Consider the following 20,709-nt stretch of genomic DNA (forward strand, 5'->3'; position numbering starts at 1 on the left):
AGAAGTGCTCAATAAGCTTTCAATTTCTGCTGGGAGGGATTCCTACCACAAATCTGATGAACTTTCCAAGCCATCAGCAGCTATTGAAATGTTAAAGATCTACTGAAGGCAAACTTTAAGGTACAATCTATCCAGGCCTGTAGACCTAAGCAAAAATGATTCACTGAATCTGTGGATAATTTTTTAAGATACTATGGAAATTTCAGAAAACAAGCACTACCATTAGAAGTGGTAAGGAGATAGATCTAGTGAAATAAGGATGCTTAAGTCAGCATGAAGATAAAGTTAAAAAAAGAAACACTCATACTGGACATAATTTATAATGAGTTAAAGGATAAGAATATGTAGAAATTCTAAAATTGATAGAAACAGATTCAGAATGTAGTCTTTTGTGTTCAGTTACATTCATATCTTTGCCAAACACCATTTTTTGGGTCAGCCCGCCATCATTATTTTGCTGATATTACAATTTTTCTCAATGATTTACTTGGACTTAGAGCATTAATCAGAAAGCCTTACACAAGCCATTTAGATGAAAAATAGCAGGAACAATTCACACAGGAACGGCACAAAAAATTAGGACCACACAATAGCAACACAGTAGAACTAAGTAAGATTTGAATAACTAGCATATATCCACATGTAGGGAAAATAGGGTGTCAATCAAACATTGCTGCTGGCGAGGCTCCACAGAGACTGGGATTAACCTTGATGCTGATCCTCACTGTTGGTTTTCTGAAAGTCAATAAATGACAGCTGACACCATTTGAAAGTGCAGACTCACAAAGGACTGGACTATCAGGTGCAAAGGAAGGACGCGCAAACCACTGCTCTTTTACAAATTCTGCCTAAGCTGCCCAACGTAAACAGAAGTGTAAAGCCATAAATGTTTCATTTGTACCCTAAAACAACTACTAAAAAATTCTTTGATCAAATATTTGTAACCCAGGTATGTTTGTAATTATTTTCTAGAAATGCTCCATTTGCCAAATTACCCACGTCCTTTGTAACTCCACCCAACATGGGAGTTCCCCACTTTGCCTGATATGACAAATACAATGAAATATTTCCACAGGCAGGCTCTAACTCCATGTTGAAGTTGTCACTCATGTTTCAAACAGACTACAGTGGAAGTTTACCTTTCCTATGAGGTAAAATAAAGGCTTATACTTTCAGCAGCTGCTGTTTTCTGGCTGATAAGACAGAAAAAATATCTTATTTTCCATCAAATACATAGTAACTCTTGCTGTAGCAGTCCATTAATTAAGAGTGAAACTTAAAGATTTTATTTTTCTACTGTCCAACTCCCTATAAAATTACAAAAAAAAAAATCACTGGGCTATTTCACTTGTAATAACTATTAGTGCACTAGTCAATTCATTGCTGTTATTTATTAAACATGCCAAACCCAACAGAATGGTAGAAGACACTTGATTCATTCAGAAGCCACAGCAGGTACCAGTTGGCAGGGCAGAACATTCATGATGCCACCAGAAAGATCTGTAACTGAAGGAAACCTTACTATGTAGCGTAGAAATGGTTCATTTAAAAAGCCATTACCAACATACCACACTACCACTCATCATTCATTCATGAGATTGTCATTTAGTTCACCTGAAATTTCTCATGTTCAAGTACCTTTATAAGATATCCAAAGCATTCAGGAAGGTCCTGTTACCACACCCTTGCAGAGGGAGAGGCAGCACTTTAAAAGGTGCCAAGAGAGTGGTGACTTCTGTTACACGTTGCAGTTCAGCTATGTGCAAAAGCAAGAAAAATCATGTACTAACAGTTAAACAACTGCTAAGAATAATTTTTGTTCAGCCATGCTCTTTGCTTTCACTCTCAATGAGATTCATCCTATGCAAAGGACCAGTGGGAGGGGCAGGCATTACTGTTATCCTACATGTGCCCTTCAGCATTAAAATACCAATTATTAGCATGGTTAAGGAATATATATATAACCATCATGTAGTCAGTGGCTCTGCTGGGCAGTCCCCTCATCGATCCGTAGTGCACCCTAAAACATTCACTGCAAATGCTCACCTAAAAATCAACTGTTATTCCCTCATTTGTATTCCTCAGTCAGCAACCCCATTCAGTTCGAACTCCCATTGTAAAACAGATTCTCTGAACTGCATACCAAAATCCTCACACGGACAAGGAGCCGCAGTTTGGGCAGCTGCAGGGAGGCAGCTCTAGGAGCAGCTTACAAGCACAAGGTGAAACAATGAGGTGCAACCACAATGGTCCTCCAGGAGCATCATTGGCCACTGTAAGATGGGACTGATCTGGGCTGCAGGGCTGCCTTGCTACTCTAACCCTGAGGGCTCCAAATCAAACAGCATGCCCCCCACCAGTCCAGTTCTGTCACAGTCACACAATGCAGCCCTGGCACAGGAGCCCCATGACACTCACTCAAGGGTCCAAGGGTCTCAACTTGGCCAGGCTTCCTATAGTTTCATTACAAGTCTTTTTCTCTGTCAGGATGCTGCAAAAGTCAACCTTCCTTCCACCACCTTCACATAGGAAAAAAATTTATCCCCTGTGCAAACCACAGAGCAGCAAGTCCACAAAGCTCTTCTGTGACTGCTGCTTTTCTGAGACAAACCCATACAGTCTCCCCCTACCCACATAATACCACCTGTGCAGCTCCAGGGTTGCAAAGTATTGCTTTCCTTTCACCAGGAGACCAGTTAGGATCCTTCAGAGAGCCCCTGAGGCTTCTCATATGAAAGGAGTAAATTCAGAGCTGGCAGGTAGATCAGCTTCACAGATCCAGAGAACATGTTCAGGGCTCCTGTGGGACCATTCTGCAGACACCCAGCACAGAGGGGAGATAGCTGTGAGTCAAGTGTACTGGAGATACTCTGAAATGCTAATGTCTCTGACTGACTGGTTTCCTCATTTACAGAAAATTAGGAGGTAGAAATTTATTGTTCCCCTGAATATATAATTTAAGTCAGTGCATTAAAATATGATTACTATTTGTTATAAGAAGAAAAGATGATAGAGGAAGGAGACAGGGGTTTTTTTCAGGTAAAAACTGAGCACAGAATGAAGCTTCTAGTGACCTCAGGACTCCAGTACTTAGACATTCCCAGAATGCTTCAATTATTGAGCTCCCCTGTGATACATACCGAGTTTCATTTTGATCCACAGGCTATTAAACATGATCTATGATACTTCCAGAAAAGCTCTCTTTTGGAGTTCAACCTGTAACTTGAACTTTTTTTTCTTCCATCACTGATTATTAATGTGCATACAGCACTGAGAGAGCAGAATGAAGGGGTGCACAGATATGCAGGAGCACCATGCTGCTTTATAAGAACACAGTCTATAGGGTCAAACAGAACTAAATTAAATGTGCGGAGTGCCTTTAAATTCTGCTTTCTTATTAAAAGCAGTCCTCTCCACAGGCAGGCACAAAAGGCCATTTGCAATATTAGTCAATATGTTCTAACTCCAAACTTAATCAAAGGAAGAGTAATTAGTCCTATTTAAGCAGAGGAAAATATATGCTGTTTGGGCAAACAAGTACTATGTAGCAAGGAATCTGGATGCAGTAGCTGAAACCAACAAAATACATCAAGAGTATAGTAATTTGTCACAGCTCAGAATGAAAATATTTGACTGTAAATAGTGCTAAGAATGCATACTGTATTTTTGTCAAAGAATAAATCATATATTCTGAGGTTACCATTTCTTAGAAAGCATATGTTTTCAAGGAATGAGGTCATTTGTTTTTGTAGGGTTGTGGGTTTGGCTGAGCTGAGAGCTGGGACTGTTCAGTCTAGAGAAGAGGCTTGTGGGGATCTTATGAATGCATGTAAGCACCTGAAGAGGGTGCAAAGAAGACAGATCCAGACTCTTTTCAGTGGCGCCCAGTGAGAGGACCAGAGGCAACGGGCACAACCTGAAATATTGGAAGTTCCCTCTGAACATCAGGAAAAACTTTTTCACTGTGAGGGTGATCAAACACTGGCACAGGGTGCCCTAGAAGGTCATGGAATGTCCATCCTTGGAGATATTCAAAAGCCACATGGTCCTGGACAAACAACTCTATGTGTCCCTGTTCGAGAGGGAGCTTGGACAAGATGACCTCCAGAGGTCCTTTCTAAACTCAAGTGTTCTCTGATTCTGTTAACAAGTTTTTTTTAAGAATGTAGTTACTTCAGTAATACTATGCATTATGCTGTCCACTGCCTTTTCAATACTAATTGTCTTTTATATGATCCCAATATGTAAATACATATTCATATACATGTGTATGCATAAGCACACACACACATTTATATTCAAATACCACATATGAACAATTCTAAAACGTTTCACAGTGTTGCATTGCAAAATATGGATTTTTCCCTTTCTACAGCAGTAATGAACAAAAATGCAATACTGTTCTGTGTGGCAACATGACTCCAAGTAAAAAGTGCTTATTTTTATTATGCTATTTGGAAATGATGAAAGGATGGTGTTGAAGTGCTCTTGATGGATTAAAAAAAAAAGAAAAAAGAGAGATTATAAACTCTTACATTCATTATAAATTCCCTTTGGCTTCCTATAATCAGCAAATAGCTTAATATTTACTCTTTAAAAGTGTCATAAAGTTGATATAGTTTTCAGATTAGATTTTTCAATTCTGCACAAACACAGAGAAAAATTTTCTGAGGTATGTCACCAACTGCCTGCTTAATTTATATGAATTGCACCACTTTCACTTATTCCTCCCAAAAATTCACTTTTCTGGAAAAGAAATGGAGTTGTTTTACTCTGTTGGTCCTTCTACAGTCTGAGAGACACTTAACAATGGATGCAAAGTTTCCACTGCTCTTGGTAACAGGCTGTATTTGTTTGAAAGCCATACAAATTAAATAGTACTGTCTTTGTTCACACAGACAAGCAAGAAGCATTTATGCAGTGCTTAAGCACCCTTCAGTCAATTGAATCCATGGCAATAAAGCAGAGAATGCAATCCCACTGAATCCCCACAGCCTCTGTTGATCTTTCAGTTAGAAAATAAGACTTTTTAGAAGCTTCCTGTATATAAATAATAAATAGAAAGACTTATTATGTGTGAAGCTTTTAACAATGCAAAGGTTTGAAATCAGGTTGTTTGTTTTCTATATCTGAACTGAAAGCTAGAATGCCCATCAGGTGTAGTGAGGCAGCATGCAAAAATTTTAAACTATTGGGCAAGTGGAACCCATTCTTCCCCCATAAGAAGGAAGTACATCTACAGAAAAAATACTCCACTATTATAGGTGATTTGCCTAAGTCCTGAAAGAACAGTCATGTTAACTAACTAGTCCTTGTGAGATCATTTTTAACCTGAATCAAGTACCATACCTAACCTGTGGCCATACAGTTCCTAGTTTCTGAGCTAGATAAGGTATCTTCATCGAGCATTACACACTGTGATGAAAACACATCTTGCATTGATCTCCCTGGAAGGTTCCGTCCTTTAGTTTGAATCTGTGAATCTCTTGTGATTTTATTTCCTAACAATACTGCTCTCCATTTTTTCTATCACTCCTAGCTTCATTTCATGGCATTATGTGTATTACCACACAGAGAAAAGATTGGACCCTCCATTATCCTTAAAAGGATTTAAAGCCAGAAACAACTAGTGTGAAACCTACTTCATCTCTGGAGATCTGAGCAATTTTGCTCTGCAGGTGGCTTGGGGAAGATGAAATCCTTGTTCGGCTTGAATGCAACATATGGAGCTGCAGCAGGCTCCCTCCCTACAGCTTTGATCATTTCCATAGGCTGAGCAGTAGGGATCAATAGACCTGAGTCCCCAGAGGGCCTTGAACATGCACAGCTCAATGTTAAGTCCCTGACAAAAGTTGCCCTGCATTCTCATCTAGTAAACCGTACAGTGTTAAAGTCACTGGGGCTTCTTCTCTTTGTTCCCAAGAACTGAGGTGTAGTTTTAGCAGCTGTGCAACAGTGCTCTTAATACAGAGACGTTTTGCTGCCAGATGTGTTATTACTGCTGGATGAGATGTAAATGTTATCAGTTCAAGATATCACCAAGTCTGGGAAGGGACTGAGGGGGTAGAACAGAAACAGCCACCTATCAAAGGATGGTTAAAATTAAGTGGAAGGTAATTTAGTGATGTTGATTTTTGTCTATTTGCCTCAGTTGAAACTGTACCACTGACCTAAAATATGTAAATATTTCTACATGAATAGGACTGCTTTTAACTGGATCCAAGTGGTACTACACACCCCTAAAAAGTCAGTCTGGATAAGGGACAAAGTAGAGAGCTAGAACAGAGTATCTAAAACTGCCATATCATGAATTCCTACAGTAACACTCAAGACTATTATAGAAAGCATGGGCTGGAAGCAGTTCACACCTTTGCCTTATCTTATTCCATCTACTGCAGGTTACAGTACAGTTATAAAAACATAGCTCCATTCTAGCCCCATAAATATATCTGATATGCCAGTCATCCCATGAAAGAGCAATGTGAAATCAGGTCAGTCTCACACACCATTATATGTGGCTGAAAGTTAAGCAGATGTACAACTTCACCAATGTAAAATATATACTAAAGTGTTCCTAACGCCTGGGTCTAGTGCTAAGGTAAAATGGACACTGCCAAGGTAAAATGCATTGATTCCTACTTCTCCTGATGAAGATCCGTCAATCTGGCCCCTTAGTCTACCACTACTACTTCAGCATTCATGCAAGAATAAATATAACAGAGAATGAAGACATAAATTGCAGTTATGTGCAGATATGCAGTCAGAAACCAAAGTATTCCACTTTGAATTAAATTTAAAAAAAAAAAAAAGGTATGTTATTTTTGTGTTTTTATAACTCAATTCTATGGAGGATACCTTTAAAACAGTCAGGTTAAATATCTTGTTTAATTAACAGCTACAGTCACTTTTGTACTGATGAGTTATATAAAACTGCAGAAAAAGCCACATACTAAAAGAGAAAGTGTGAATCCCTCATTAACAAGGTACTGAAACACCACTATAATTTCTCTCTGCTATTATATTACACTGTACTGTTCCCTCTTATTTATCAAAGCTCAGACTTCTTAACAATAACAGTCATTTATATGCAGCTAATCTACAAAATTTTTATTTATCTGCTGCTGTATATTATGTAGTATTAGCTGCAAAATAAGATGTTGTTACTTTAACAAATTAATGCTTATTTTAATTTTTAAATCTCTGAGCATCACCTTCTGCTGAGGAATGGTCACACTGCAACGTAAGTGTTGATTATTATCGTATTACTCATTTTGTGGCTTCAGTGCTTGTTGTACCTCTCTCCCCTAACATCCTTGGCTGCAGCTCTGCCTCCACTGGGCCTCCTCATCTCACCTCTCCAAGAATGCTGCATTTCTGCCCCTCTTGAGCACAATACTGAGAATTCAGCTAGGTTCATTGAATCAGGAGATCTTGCAGCTCTTCTCTCCAGAAGCCTGTGAAACAGAGGTCTAAAACAGCACAGAGCATGCTGAGGATTTAATGTTAGGTTCTTTTTACTTGTATTTATAAATCACTGCCAAGCAAGGATCCTAGCACTCCTTAGGTTCCCCTTCTGAATAATGAAGTCTTTTCCAAGGGTACTTGTGACTTCAGGTTGCCTAAGTCATGATTTGGGAGCTCCCCTTCTTGTTATCCATGTTAAAGACAGAGAAAAACTGTGCCAATTCCCCAAGCAGCTTCCTTGGTTAACTGCCTCATGTCATACAGGATGAATCTGAAGCTTCTGTTGACCTTGAGGACTTCCCTGGCAAACTAAATTTCTTCAAACAACCCCTTTGGAGGTCCCCATCTGATATGCTGAAATGACAATCACCCCTCTAGAGGGTCTTTCTTTTAGACCTGCCAAAGCAATCTCTTCCCCTTGTAGATTTTAGTTTCTTGCAGACCACAACAGATTGATAGGGTGCTTTAAAAGAAAACAAAAAGATAAAGGGATGGCACTACCGAAGTCTAGGCAGATGTGGTGGGTTGACCTTGGCTGGATGCCAGGTGCCCACCCAGCTACTCTATCACTCCTGTTCCCAGCCAGACAGGAGAGAGAGTAAGATGGAAAACAACTCATGGGCTGCGATAAGGCAGTTTATTAAAGCAGAAGCCAGGCAAAATCTTGCACGGGCAAAAGTGAAAGATAACGCAGTTTATTCTCCACTTCCCATGAGCAACCATGGTTGGCCACCCCCAAGAAGCAGGGCTTCAGCACGTGTAACAGTTCCTCAGCAGGCAGCCATTGGAGTCAAGCAATGCCTGCCTTCCTGCTCCTTGCCTCAGCTTTTGTATCTGAGCTGACATCACATAGTACGGAATATCCCTTTGGTCAGTTTGGGTCAGCTGGCCTACTTGTGTCCCCTCCCAGGATCTTGCCCTCGACTGAGGAAGGAATGTTACAGTGCTGATGCTGTGCTCAGCAGTAGCCAAAACACCGGTGTGTTGTCAACACCCTTCTGGCTGCCAATGCAAAGCACAGCACTGTGAGGGCTACTGTGGGGAAATGAACTCCAGCTCAGCCAGACCCAATACAGCAGACAACACCCACAACCTTTCCCTCATCCACTAAGTGGGTCACCCTGTCATAGAAGCCAATGATTTAGCCAGACAAATGATTTAGCCAATCTAACTCTCATATAGTTCTGTGTAAATCTTACCATTGATTTTCCTGTCATTTGATGTGGCCCTCCAGTGAAACTCATGTCAAAGACAGCTAGATGCTAGAGGCAATAGGCTACTTGCTGTACCATAAAAATCACTCACGTAAGAAAAGTTCACAGAAACATGCCTCTCTCATTACTCTTCAAACACACACATAAAAATATTGTTTAATTGTTTTCTTGTACAAGCATAAGAAAAACTCAAAGTGTAGCACACAGGGATGCCACCAAATCAAATAACATTTTGCACGCAAATCCCAAGTGAGAATACACTTGAAGTTATATACTTGGGACCTTCCTTATGCATAAACCTGGGCTCACTGCATTTATTATCATGGTTATAATCTATATAGTTTTTCCTCTTGTTCTTCCAAAATATAGTGGGCAAACTTTACTAATATAACCAACCGGAGGTCTTATTTTTCCTTTCCATTCAAACCTTGTACCCTGTTCAATAGGTATTTTGAATGCCTAAATACCACTGAATCAGGTCCTTGATTAGTTTTTTGTTTATACCACAAAGACCACAAGATTCAGAGGTTGCCAAGGCAACACCTGTTCACCCTCCATACATTTGTGCTTTGATATGAAACCTCTCATTATATAAATGTATCACAACACCAGTCAGCATGACAGGCTATTTTACAAATATGCCTTCACATAACAGACAGCTGTAGCCTTCTCTTTAAGTGGGAGGGAAAGGTAGGAATAAGGTTACCTTTTACTAAGGGGGAGGGAGGAGGGGCAAAAATGGCATTCCAAGCTATATAGGATTTAGTATGACACTGTATCCTGAGCCTTCTATTACAACCAATAAATTTTGTATTACATCGGCAAAAATCCTCAAAAGGGCAGGAAGGAAACAAAACAAAACAAAAAACATCATCCACACCACACAAGTAGAGTCTAAGACTGAGATGCTGGAATTTTAAGTAACTGAAACTAACAACTGTATATAAAAGCTTTACTGAACCACTGGAAATCTGATACTCCAGCATATGTTTTTTAGAACTACAGACAAGGTAAAGTTTAGTAAATCACAAAAGACTTACTAGGAACCTACTGACACTTTTGAACCCTGATCTTGAGGTACTTAGCAATATACAACCAGCCTTCTTTACTGAGCAGTATTCAATACATAGTACTCTACCTACAGTTATGCTCCAGGATCCTTTATACTTTTTTCCTCTTGTTCTTCCAAAATATAGAGGGCAAACTTTACTGATATAACCAATTGGAGGTCTTGTTTTTCCTTCCCATTCAAACCTTGGTCAATAGGCATTGTATAGGTATTGTACCCTGGGGTCCAGGCTACTGCAGGAGGAGGGATCTATTAAAGATGGTTACTTCTGTGTCTCCTAGATCCACTGAGTTTGAGCAGCCTACAAACTGATCCAGAATACACAAGACACAGCTGGGTTAGCAACAGGATGGCAATAGGACAGTTCCAGATGTACACCTTCAAATTCTTCCTTGTGCCCTAGCACCCTCTGTGCTGCCAGGAGGCATTCCAGAGACAGTATTACTAACAATCAGCTAATTCTACATCATCTGCAGACACTTCAGCATAAGCTGAGAAAGCTGACTGTTCTAAAGAGAAGATTGTTACAAGAAAGAATACACATGGATACTTACAGGTATGGAAGAAATATGAAAATCACAATGTTATCTGCTTGCATTTTTTTACTTCTTCCCTCACTTTCATTTCTGGCTTGTAATTTCCAGTTCCAGTTTTCTCACTGTGACCTTGCGACACACTGACCATCCTCAGCAGTAAACAAAGTAAATCCTACAGTGCCACCAGAGGAAGAGGAGCGAAACTCCCACGGGGGGGCGCATACAGCACTACCAAAGCCATCGCTCCTTCATCCCGTCAGTTGTGTCAGTTCTAGGTCAGAGACAACCGCCCCCAGACTGCAATGACAAAATAACACCACTTACAGATATTTCTAGTTGGATCTAACGGCAGCTCCTCAATTACTACAGAGAGCCCGTTTGTACACTTTCTACAAGAAGAAATCCCTCCTCACTTGTGAGGAATGGCACTGAAAAACACCTTACATGGTCAGATCATTTATGGCTTACTGCATCCAAAGCCTTGCTGTACTATTTATAGAACTAGTTTCACTAAACAGCCACATCCTGCTATAATCCCAAAAGGTCAAAATGGTACCACACTGTGGATGTGCAGAGAATTCCCAGTTTTACTGGTTAACGGAGCAACGTACTATTTATGCTGTTCTTTACTTCCCCCCACCCCCATGTTAATTTGCTTTCCATAAAGTATTCAGGTGATAAGTCAAATAACCAGCTAGTGGTTGTTCCAAATCCTTCAGGTCCCTCTTTCCTACCACCTTTCTGTTTTGAATGTAGGAGACTCTGAAGAGTGAAAATTGTACACCTAAAGTTCAAGGCCAGGCCACAGAATTCAACATAAACAGCCCATGGCGGGGGGCAGGGGGAAGGTACTTTTTATGTAGGATAGCTGACATGAGAATTAGGTATCATGCCGTGACCCACTCAGTCCTGACACATTTCCACATGAAGTGGGCATGGAAACTGGAGAAGAGCCAGTACAGCAGAAAACCTTCAGGGTTATTTTGCATAGGACTATGCAAATTCTTCATGAAGCTGAGGAGTTGAAATCAGAACAATTTGCTTATCAATTTTCACCAGCACTAAAACTCATAACCAACCTTAGAAGACAGCATGTTATCCTGCACAATATTGCTGAATGAGTAGTTGAGTAAAATCAATTACTTGCTGTAGGGATTTTTAAGACGTATATTTCCCTAATTATTGTCAAATATGCAGGTCAACAAAAAGGAAGATTGATTTCTGGATAAACAGAATAACTGTGACATTAAAATGCGGTGTGAAAAGACAAACTGTGAATAGCTCATTTTAGTGAAATGAAGGGAATATTCAGGAAATGCTTGCAATCAAGAAACTGTCACACCCCCTCTGTCCATCAATGGCATCATGTAACAACCTCTCCAGCCTTAATCCTCGTATCAGTTACACCTTGCTGATGAGGATGCATTCTCTCTTGTACAGCAATATATCTGTATTGATTAATGTAATATAAAGCCTATGTTCTTTGCATCAGCAATGTTATAACAAATTGATGTTAGCTGGAAAAGTCAAGTCAGACTTATTTTTTGTGACCCAGTGCTGCCATCTCATCTGCTCATTGATATATCTTTTGTCCCAAATTGGCCCTCAACATCCAAAAAGCAAGGTAAACCCCAGACCTATCCCTATAGAGAATCAGGAAGGTGAAATAACATGTTTTAGTTGCAAAACAGGCTCACTTCTGCAGTGTCAAACTACTTCCCAGCAGTGTCTAAAATAACACAACTAACAATCATCATTTGTTGTTTCCCCTGGGAGAGAAATTTGTGCCATTCAGTGCCCTGCTCTGCTAGGGAGTTTTGGTCTGTTTCATGGCAGATTTTTTTTTTCCAGGTTTTTGTGGGGAAGAGTGAAATAGTTATATTTTAGGATTTGAGGTTCCTCCATGTTTCATTAGAGGAGATAAAAGAATCAAGAAAATGTCACCTTGCCCACAAAAAGAGTGGTTGAGATCTGCAGCAGTGTTCAGTCCTTCAGAGACATTGCACCCAAGTTTCTTTCCCTCTAAGTTCTCTTCCACATAACACTGGCTAGGAAATCTGCATTTCCAGCATCAGTCTATCTGTATTAGTACATAAAATAAAGCCAGGCACCTATTGCCTACCCTGACTGGAAGAACCATAGAGCAACAGAGAAAAGAACCAGTAAGTTACACTCAATAAGCTATTCAAATATACATGCTCAAAGCCCTTTGTCGTGCTTCATCCCTTCCCTCTTCGGTCCCCTCTGTAGCATACATAAATCAGACAGTGACTGTTGCAGCACTATGTCTTCTATGCTTTCCCACTGCTGCTTTCTAAATCCACACTCCTCCATGGGCAGAGGAGCTGTTATACAGCTCTGTGTGTGTGTGAATACATACACACGCACACATTCATACACAGGCCTTCCACTCTAACACGAGGAAGGGAAGCCCCGTATGAAAGGATCATAACCCGTGCATGCTTTGCAAAAGCATCGCAAATGCAAAGCCCTTGCATCCACACTACAGCTGTGCACGGCTTTGTACTACCAAAGTATACTTTCCAAAACAATATAGACAGAGTTAAGGAAGACCCCTCCCTTAAAGACACCAGCCTCTAGCATAAATTGAAAGCAATTCCAGTGGAAGCTGCTGAGAGCAGATGTTATAGGAAGCATGCATGTATATATAGTATGTATAGCTTGTATGCATAGTAGGCACACCATATGCAAGCATGCATATGGTGTACACATTTATGTTCTAGTATAAATTTCTAGCAGCAAATTCTAGGAAAAAATAAATGCAGAACACCAAAGCTCTTCCAGAGATAAGCAAACAATGAATTAAATTCAATTCCTCACAGAATAGCTTATTCAGTAAAACATAACACCACAATGTCTAGTGGCTTCTTAATTAAGTCTTAACTAACGAGTTCCCCGATAGTAACTTCACAATTTTACTGCTGCTTTTTTTCAAGATGTTCATGATTTCCTATCAGGATGGCAAAGAGTTACCAAAACACTCGTTAGTGAAGTCTTTCCCACTGTATTATCCCATTGTATTCCTATTGTCATTTATGTTTAACATCAGAAATATATTCTTAAGCACTTCCTCGCTTTCATTATCATAGATTATCATGGATAATTCAAGCCAAGTTCCAAGGACAGCGCTAAGTATATGAAACAGGTAATGAATAATCTGTCTAGACAAGAGATGCAGATACAATGCTGTTCCTCTTCTCTCAGTTCTGCCAGCTGCTAACAGCTTTGAAGTGAGCTGAATACTTGTTAATGCCTACACCTCTTACATTAAGAAAAAAATAATTAGCTTTTTCTAAGCGGAGAAAAAACTTCAATCCTACCAACATCTATTTAAGGATTAAATCCCTGTTCTACTGATAGGTTATAAAAGTGAGCAAAGCCAAAGGTTATTTCACATACTTATCTGGCACACAGATAAATTAGTAAGTCTCAGGTAACACATGACACTCACCTGGTGCAGCTTTTGCCAAAACTCAGGTCCATCCTCCATTTCTCTCAAGCTTGGTGGAATGTACCAAAAGCAGACATTTGCAAACTCCGGCTAAACAAGAGAACAAATGATTGCTTATAGATGTAACAAATGGGACAGGGATACATATTACAGCTTGTCAAAGAGTTATGCTTTATTTTTTGGGGTGAGAGGGAGGAAAGCCTTTGAGTTTACACCCTTTTCATTAAAACTTCCTTCTCCTACTCACCTTTTGTATCCCTTTTTTGAAACTAGAAATAGTTTTCATATCATCCATTCCTATTCCTGCTGCCAGAAAAAGGAAACCTGTTGGGGTTTTAATTTCATCTTCCTACATCCATATTTAACTTTGTTTTGCTCACAAAAAAATTTTGGTTTGGAAAAGTGTAAGAGAGGCATAGAAGGGTAAGTTACAGAATTCAAATTTTAAGCAACCTTTAAGAATACATTTTCTTTTTAGTGTTTTGGGCTTTTTTGATGGAAATTTCCTATGATGTCTTTTACACAAAACGCACGAGCTTAATTTTTGTCACCATTTAACACTTGCACATCTAGTCATTTTTCTACTGAACAATGCCAATCTCCTTTTATATCACAGAGCACACTATACAGTGCTAGACGATGATTTTCTCTATTTCCACATTTTGTAAGAATCTCAGGATCCTTTGCAGGGTATGTGCCATATCCTGAATGTATCTTGTCCAATATCTAAGCAGGTGTTTTGGCAAAGGCCAAGACTCCACATTTCAGTTTCCCTCTAGAGAAGTTTTGCCTTTAAACTCAGCAGAGAGTTATCTGCAAGGCTCACAACAAAAGCATCTCTTCACCACACATTATAAAATAAGGCATTTTGTGCTTATGAGATTTCTGTGTCATATATGATAGAGAACACATCCCCAGCAAACTAGTCTGGGATCTCTATACATTTCCTGCTAATTTGGAACAATTTTTATTTTATTTGTACAGAGAGCAATAGCACGGGGAACAGATATGCCTTCTAATCCCATTCAACACAACTCATAAAACCACTACAACAATCTTGACCTACGCTATTTGCAACACAGTATTCAACTGGCATCTAAATTATAATATGGATTATGATCTCACATACCCCTCTCCTCTCCCACATACCACCCTCATTGGTACTAGTTGAAAGAAAAAAAAAAAGTTAAAAGAGAGCTTGGTAGCTGAGTCACACCATCTCTTTAGCCCACTGTGAATGTGGTTGCTATTATAATCCCAGGCAGCCTCCTGAACGAGGAGAGCCCACCAGCTGAGACATGTTCTTTCATGAAAGGGCACTGAGAGCTGCTCATAACATTTTCCGCTTCACTTCAAAGAATGCATTAAATACAATTTAATCATCAAGAAGAATATCATTGTCAGCAGGAACAGAGCTGCAAACTTGCCGTGTGTTGCCACTGAATGGAATAAAGCTCAGCTCTTAAAGTCCCTTTTCTTTCCCCAAAGAGCATGCATTGACTACACACATAAACACAGACACTGAAAAGGCAGTGCCTTCCTCAGAAGCACAAGCACTAGCTCGCTGTTACAGGGTTTATTTAAAAACTATTTAAATTCAGATGGCAGGAGTAGACAGATGGCATATATTACCATATTGCCATCGCCTATGTTGCTTTCTTGATTATCTCAGTTTCCTCTCACACATCAAATATATCATCCCCCTCTGAAAATACCATTCATCCTAAAAAACTACCCTCAGCCATGCTTCACACTCTATTTCTAGTTATGTTGCCACAGCTCTTATCCAAGCAGGTAAGCACTTACACACAAAAGAGTTCAAGATGACTCAAGCACAAGTGCATTTCCAGGCCATAGAGGATCATCTTTCTAAGCTTTTTGTCTGAAGCCCAACTTACTTTCAGGAAAAGGGCTCACATAACTGGGCCTAGCTGCCTGACAGCAGTCTTTCTTTGAATTCTCATTGCTTGTCCCTCTGCACTCCTGAAATCTTTTTCTTAATCCTTGCTCAACTTCCTTCTCAGGAAGTGCTATAGTCCATCCTAAAGCACTTCCTTCAATCTCACTTTTAATCCAGATGTCCCATTTCTGCAGGAACTAAACAGCAGCCTCTGTTCTCAACAGCTTTCACATCTGGGTATTCTACAATAACAAAAAATGGACAGCTTTTTACAGACTTGCCACTTTACTAAACTCATCATGTGCAGCTGGCCTAAAATTCTTCAGTCACTTAGCAGTGTTCAAAGTTAAAGAGAAAATTTGCATTGTACAAACAGTGTAAAATATTTTTTATATTTTGTATTTCATCTATCCTAACAGGGAATACAGTGTTATGTGTGTTCAGTCATATCTGTGGATACACACACTTATTAAATTATATACTTCAAATACATATTGGTAACTGACTAAAGAGAGCAAAAATCAAACAATAGACACTCCCCACCAATAACAACAGCAGTTCAGTTCCCTGTTCACTTACCTCCAAAAGAAGCTGAAATCCCTCTCTTTTTTTAATTTCCTCCACTAGATATCTGTAATTAAAAATGCAGGGGTTTAAAGCATAGAACAAAACAATACAAACAGAAAACAACAACAAAAAGACTTTAACGTGTGGGGTTTTTTCCTTTTTCTTTTTTTCACACTAAAGAAACTATAGAGTTAAACCTCATTTCTACCTGCTGTGAAAATGCAATAGCTATCAGTTCCTGGAAACAAATGAAGGCTACAGCCAGCCAAGGAGCATTGAGAAGAAGTCAAAATCTGTCCTCAGGCACAGATTTTCAATGCAGCCACACAGCACAAATTGATCCTATTTGCATTAGGTTGTGAACTTTCCCAATGCAAATTTCCATTGATGTTGCTCTTTACAAATTAATCCCTCCATCTCTTGTTCTCAAGTGCTGATGTTGTGCTGCAATGTTATTTCGTAGTCACCCTGACACCTGTTGCATTACTACTATCACCAGAACCTCTTAGTTTAGCCCAGAATTTAAAAATTTGAGCGTACTTGAAGCCCAACAATTTTCCCAGTACTGCCCTTGTTCCACACTGTACATAACAGTGTACATTTCCACTCAGTGAGCCACTGCTTATGCACAATAATCCCTGGACATCCTATGCTAACATACTGAGATGAGAATTTCTTTTCTCTCTCCCCTGACAAGCATGAAAAACCCAGAAGTCTTCAATGGAAAGATAGGTTTGAATTAAAACTTCAGACACAAACAGCTTCAGTTTATAGAATTTTTTTAAAACATGACCTCAGCTTTGCCATGGCACAATCACACAGGAATTCTGAAGCAAAGAGGACACAGCTGGGACTTCTCTCTTTATTCTCCTCCCCTCAAAGCCTTCCAAAGAAAAACTCCAAAGAATTCACCTCAAATTCACACAGCTTTTCCATGTCAACAGAATTTTAGTCTTCTACACGAAAATTTTGCTGTCTAACAGGAATAAAACTGACACAGTTTAACTACTGATTTTGCACAAATCTGTTCTTTGCATTTACTATTTGGCGTTTTCCTGCCTGCAGCTACATTACTGGTCATCACTAGTAATTCTTTTATCCACTACTTGATGAAAAAAAATATTGCCAAAATAACCCTCAGTGGTCCTATCCACGTGTCTGAAACTTGCCCCCACAGGGACACCTCTAGCCCAGTTGTATCTGCAATGCCTGCTATTTGGCAGACGTGCTGCAGGAACAGGTCAGCTAGGGAAGCAATAAACAATACCCTAGATGGCACATGCTTTTCAAAGCTGTGCATAGGGAGTTGTCACACTGTTTGTCATTAACAAGTGCTGTGCCTGTGACTCATTACTTCAGCACACACCCCAACAAAGCAATCGCTGTGGTGCAGTGCCAGCTCCCACAGCACCGCAGGCCTAGGAGTTGTGGTGTGCACTGTTGAGATGTTCCCTCTCACCGTAAGAAATCAGCGTTCTGGGTTGTTTCTGTCATGACCATTTAGATCCCACTGTATGCAGTTGTTTGTTATCCAGCTGTTAATGCCCAGGCTACCACTTAGGTTGAAAGAAAAGCATGATGAAAGGCAAGTAGAAGGGTAGATATCATGTGAGCATGTTGGGGGGCACCTGTTTCTGTTGGGTAAATGTCTTAGGTAAAACAAGTTTGGTGCTTTTGTCCTGTTTATTAGAAGATACTTGTCTGTGCCATAAAACCAATATTCAGCAACATCAGCTTGCTATTCATAAGACAGTGGTCCTCAATTTATTTTTTCTTTAATAAATCACAAAAGGGAAATCTATGCATGATCACTGTTTTTTTTTGAGGTCTGGAATTGTTAGAGCTATTTCACAATGCTTGATACCTTTCCCTCCTGCCACAAGTGCCTTCTTTTTATACCACCATCTGACATAGGCTGTCTGATGTCGGTCAAGTTCACAACACTGTTAATCATGTTCTTAACTACACTGCCAATAGCCTAAGAAGGCAGCCATTAGAAAAACCCATCGCCCATGATTTATCTTGCCAGGATCATTTGATGGCAGTGGAGCAATTTACTCTGTGCATCTTTCACAGTTGACAGTGAAGTTTTATTATCATGTCACAGTTGTAGAACGTCAGAAGGGCTTGAGTTTTAGTGAGGACTGAAGTACACAGACAAGTGGCATTTGCTATGATTAAGCCTTGCAGAAAATAAGGGGCAGAGATCTGCAGTGAAAGTAGACATATGTCTGCTAAGAGTGGGTGTCAGAAGAGGAAATGCAGAAAAACTGCAAAGAAGCTGAAGCATAAAATGCAGAGGTGCTTACAGTAGTTGTATTTGAAAAGCCGTTTACTTCTGGGTTTTTTTAGTGTACTTCATAAAGCAACATCCCTGCATTAAAAATAATTGGGCAGAAAAAATAATCCGAAAAAATTTGAAGCAGTCAGCTGGATGCTCTACTCTAGCTATTTTAAAAGTCAGCCTTTCCAAATAGGTAGCATCATGATATTCCTGGGATATTTAATACACTGAAAGCATGATACAACTCCGGAACAAAAAGATATTACTGGAACAGCCATGTGTGGGGAAGATCGCAAGAAAAAGGTGTTTCTGTCCCTAACAGAACACACTGTAAGCATTAAGAACTTCAACAAACTTGTGGAGAAAAAACAAGCAGTATGTCAGAACAACATGCCTTCATACACCTCTACTACATCCTAACATTAACAGCGTTCTCATAAGAATTTCCCTGCATCATCAGCTTTCTGCATTTCCTTGGTCATGAGGAATGAAGTGACAGGAGAGTGGCTAATTCACTTATTGCTAGATACAGCTAAGATCTTGGCACATGAGGCTGTTTTTACATTGACACCAGAACACACAGCTGAGTTAGAAGAAGGTGTATTGGTAAGTCTATCCTGTGTCTGGTTCAGATAATATAAATGTTTGACAACACTGTTTAACAACACCTATGCTTATTGCTGAAAGCAATAACTACTACTAAACATTATAGCAAATGTAATAACACTATTATTGTTATTAGTTCCTCCTATTACATACAAACAAAAGGAGAGGGGGAAAAAGTAACAAGGTGGTCTGTTCTGGGATACGGAGTATCAGCAGTGTCAGCATTTTGGCAAATTAGACAGAGTAGATGGATTCAAAACTGTGAGGAGGTACCTTGCCAAAGCCAATGCCCTGTTCACTCTCTCCTCCAGGCCTGTTGTTCCCAATGCTTTCCACATCAGCCAGAATTTGAATGCATCCGGACGTCTGCTGCACTGAATGGACTTGTCACCAGTGTCATAGCTGACATCATAGAACTTGTCCTGCTGGAACAGGTATGCAGCCTCAGCAGAGTAACATTTCTTCAGAAGGCCCTATTAGAAACACAACAGAGACTTAGATTCCTGGCTTCCTGATCAAACCACTTCACAAGCCAAAGCCTATTTTTTCCTGTCTGTACGGCTTATTAAAACAGATTTGGATGTGCAGGATACTCTCCAAAGCGTATGGTGTGGTTTAAGAATCCTGGATGAACTTAAACCCAGTGAAGTCAGCACTGACAACAAGCAAACTTTTTCATTATTATTATTTTCTCCATAATGTCACTGAAGAGTGGCAGGTTGAAGAGAAATTTTGAGTCAGAATCTCAAGAAATCATGGAAGTGGGTATCACAGAAAGAGTTGCCCAAAGACATATATGGATGGGAAAGAGGGAGAAGAAGTAGACACCTACATCCACTGCTCCAGTCTTTAGATGGAAGGACACCCCCTGAGGAACTTCCTACATGTTCACAAATGGCTCAATCTATTCCTTCTTTGGTTAGTTGCAGGTAAGGAAGATTTTAGCCCCAAAAAATAAATGTTTAGCCCTTACCAGCAAATAATCACTGTAGATTTAGCATAGGCTATCTGACTGTTTGAGCAGAAACACCACAAGGAGATTAGTACACCCATTTTTGTCTCATTTTACAGTTCAGACAAATTTAACATTTGAAAATAAACCTGAGAAAAGTACTTTCACATACCCTAATCATGGTTTGTTAATAAAAATATTTTTATTCAGCTATCTCCAGCCTCCAGTTTCTGAGAGGCTGCCTGAGCAGAGATGAGCAGCAGAAAACAGACAAAGATTAACGAGTAATGTGGCAAGCTCCAGCAGAGAACAAGGCTGTGAAACAGAAAGCACAGAGGCTGTTATAGGTTTAAAGGTACAGAGGAAGAGAAGTGGCATAGGACTGGCCATTGGTTGAAGAATGAAATATCAAAATATATTCTGTAATACTGTGAGGTAGAGAGAAGGGCTGGCAGAAAGCAGGTTACAAAATCAAAGATGAGGGTGGCCCTACAAGGGGCCCAGAAGAAAGAAAAGGTTATAGATCTGTCAGTGAAGTGGGTAAGAAAAATAAAACACTACGTATAATACTCAAATAGAAATTTAGATGAGTTTAAAAGCATGGCTACTGCATCTGATTCAGATCTGGAAACACCTATTTAAGTG

At 39.7% G+C, this 20,709-nt stretch overlaps 1 protein-coding gene across 2 annotated transcripts in view; it reads right to left on the bottom strand.

The window, feature by feature from the left end:
• Positions 1-20,709, bottom strand: part of GADL1 (glutamate decarboxylase like 1) — a 79,482-nt gene that overhangs the window by 19,988 nt on the left and 38,785 nt on the right. For both annotated transcript variants that reach the window (XM_027733395.2, XM_039391228.1), the window contains 3 exons: positions 19,386-19,585; positions 16,235-16,286; positions 13,756-13,845 (listed from right to left, as the gene is read on the bottom strand). In XM_027733395.2, coding sequence (XP_027589196.1) covers positions 13,756-13,845; positions 16,235-16,286; positions 19,386-19,585 — 342 coding nt within the window. The remainder of the gene's footprint in view (positions 1-13,755; positions 13,846-16,234; positions 16,287-19,385; positions 19,586-20,709) is intronic.

The sequence above is a fragment of the Pipra filicauda genome, unplaced genomic scaffold (genome assembly GCF_003945595.2).
Source record: "Pipra filicauda isolate LSUMZ 115617 unplaced genomic scaffold, ASM394559v2 scaffold91_size2508729_pilon, whole genome shotgun sequence".
Taxonomy (NCBI): domain Eukaryota; kingdom Metazoa; phylum Chordata; class Aves; order Passeriformes; family Pipridae; genus Pipra; species Pipra filicauda.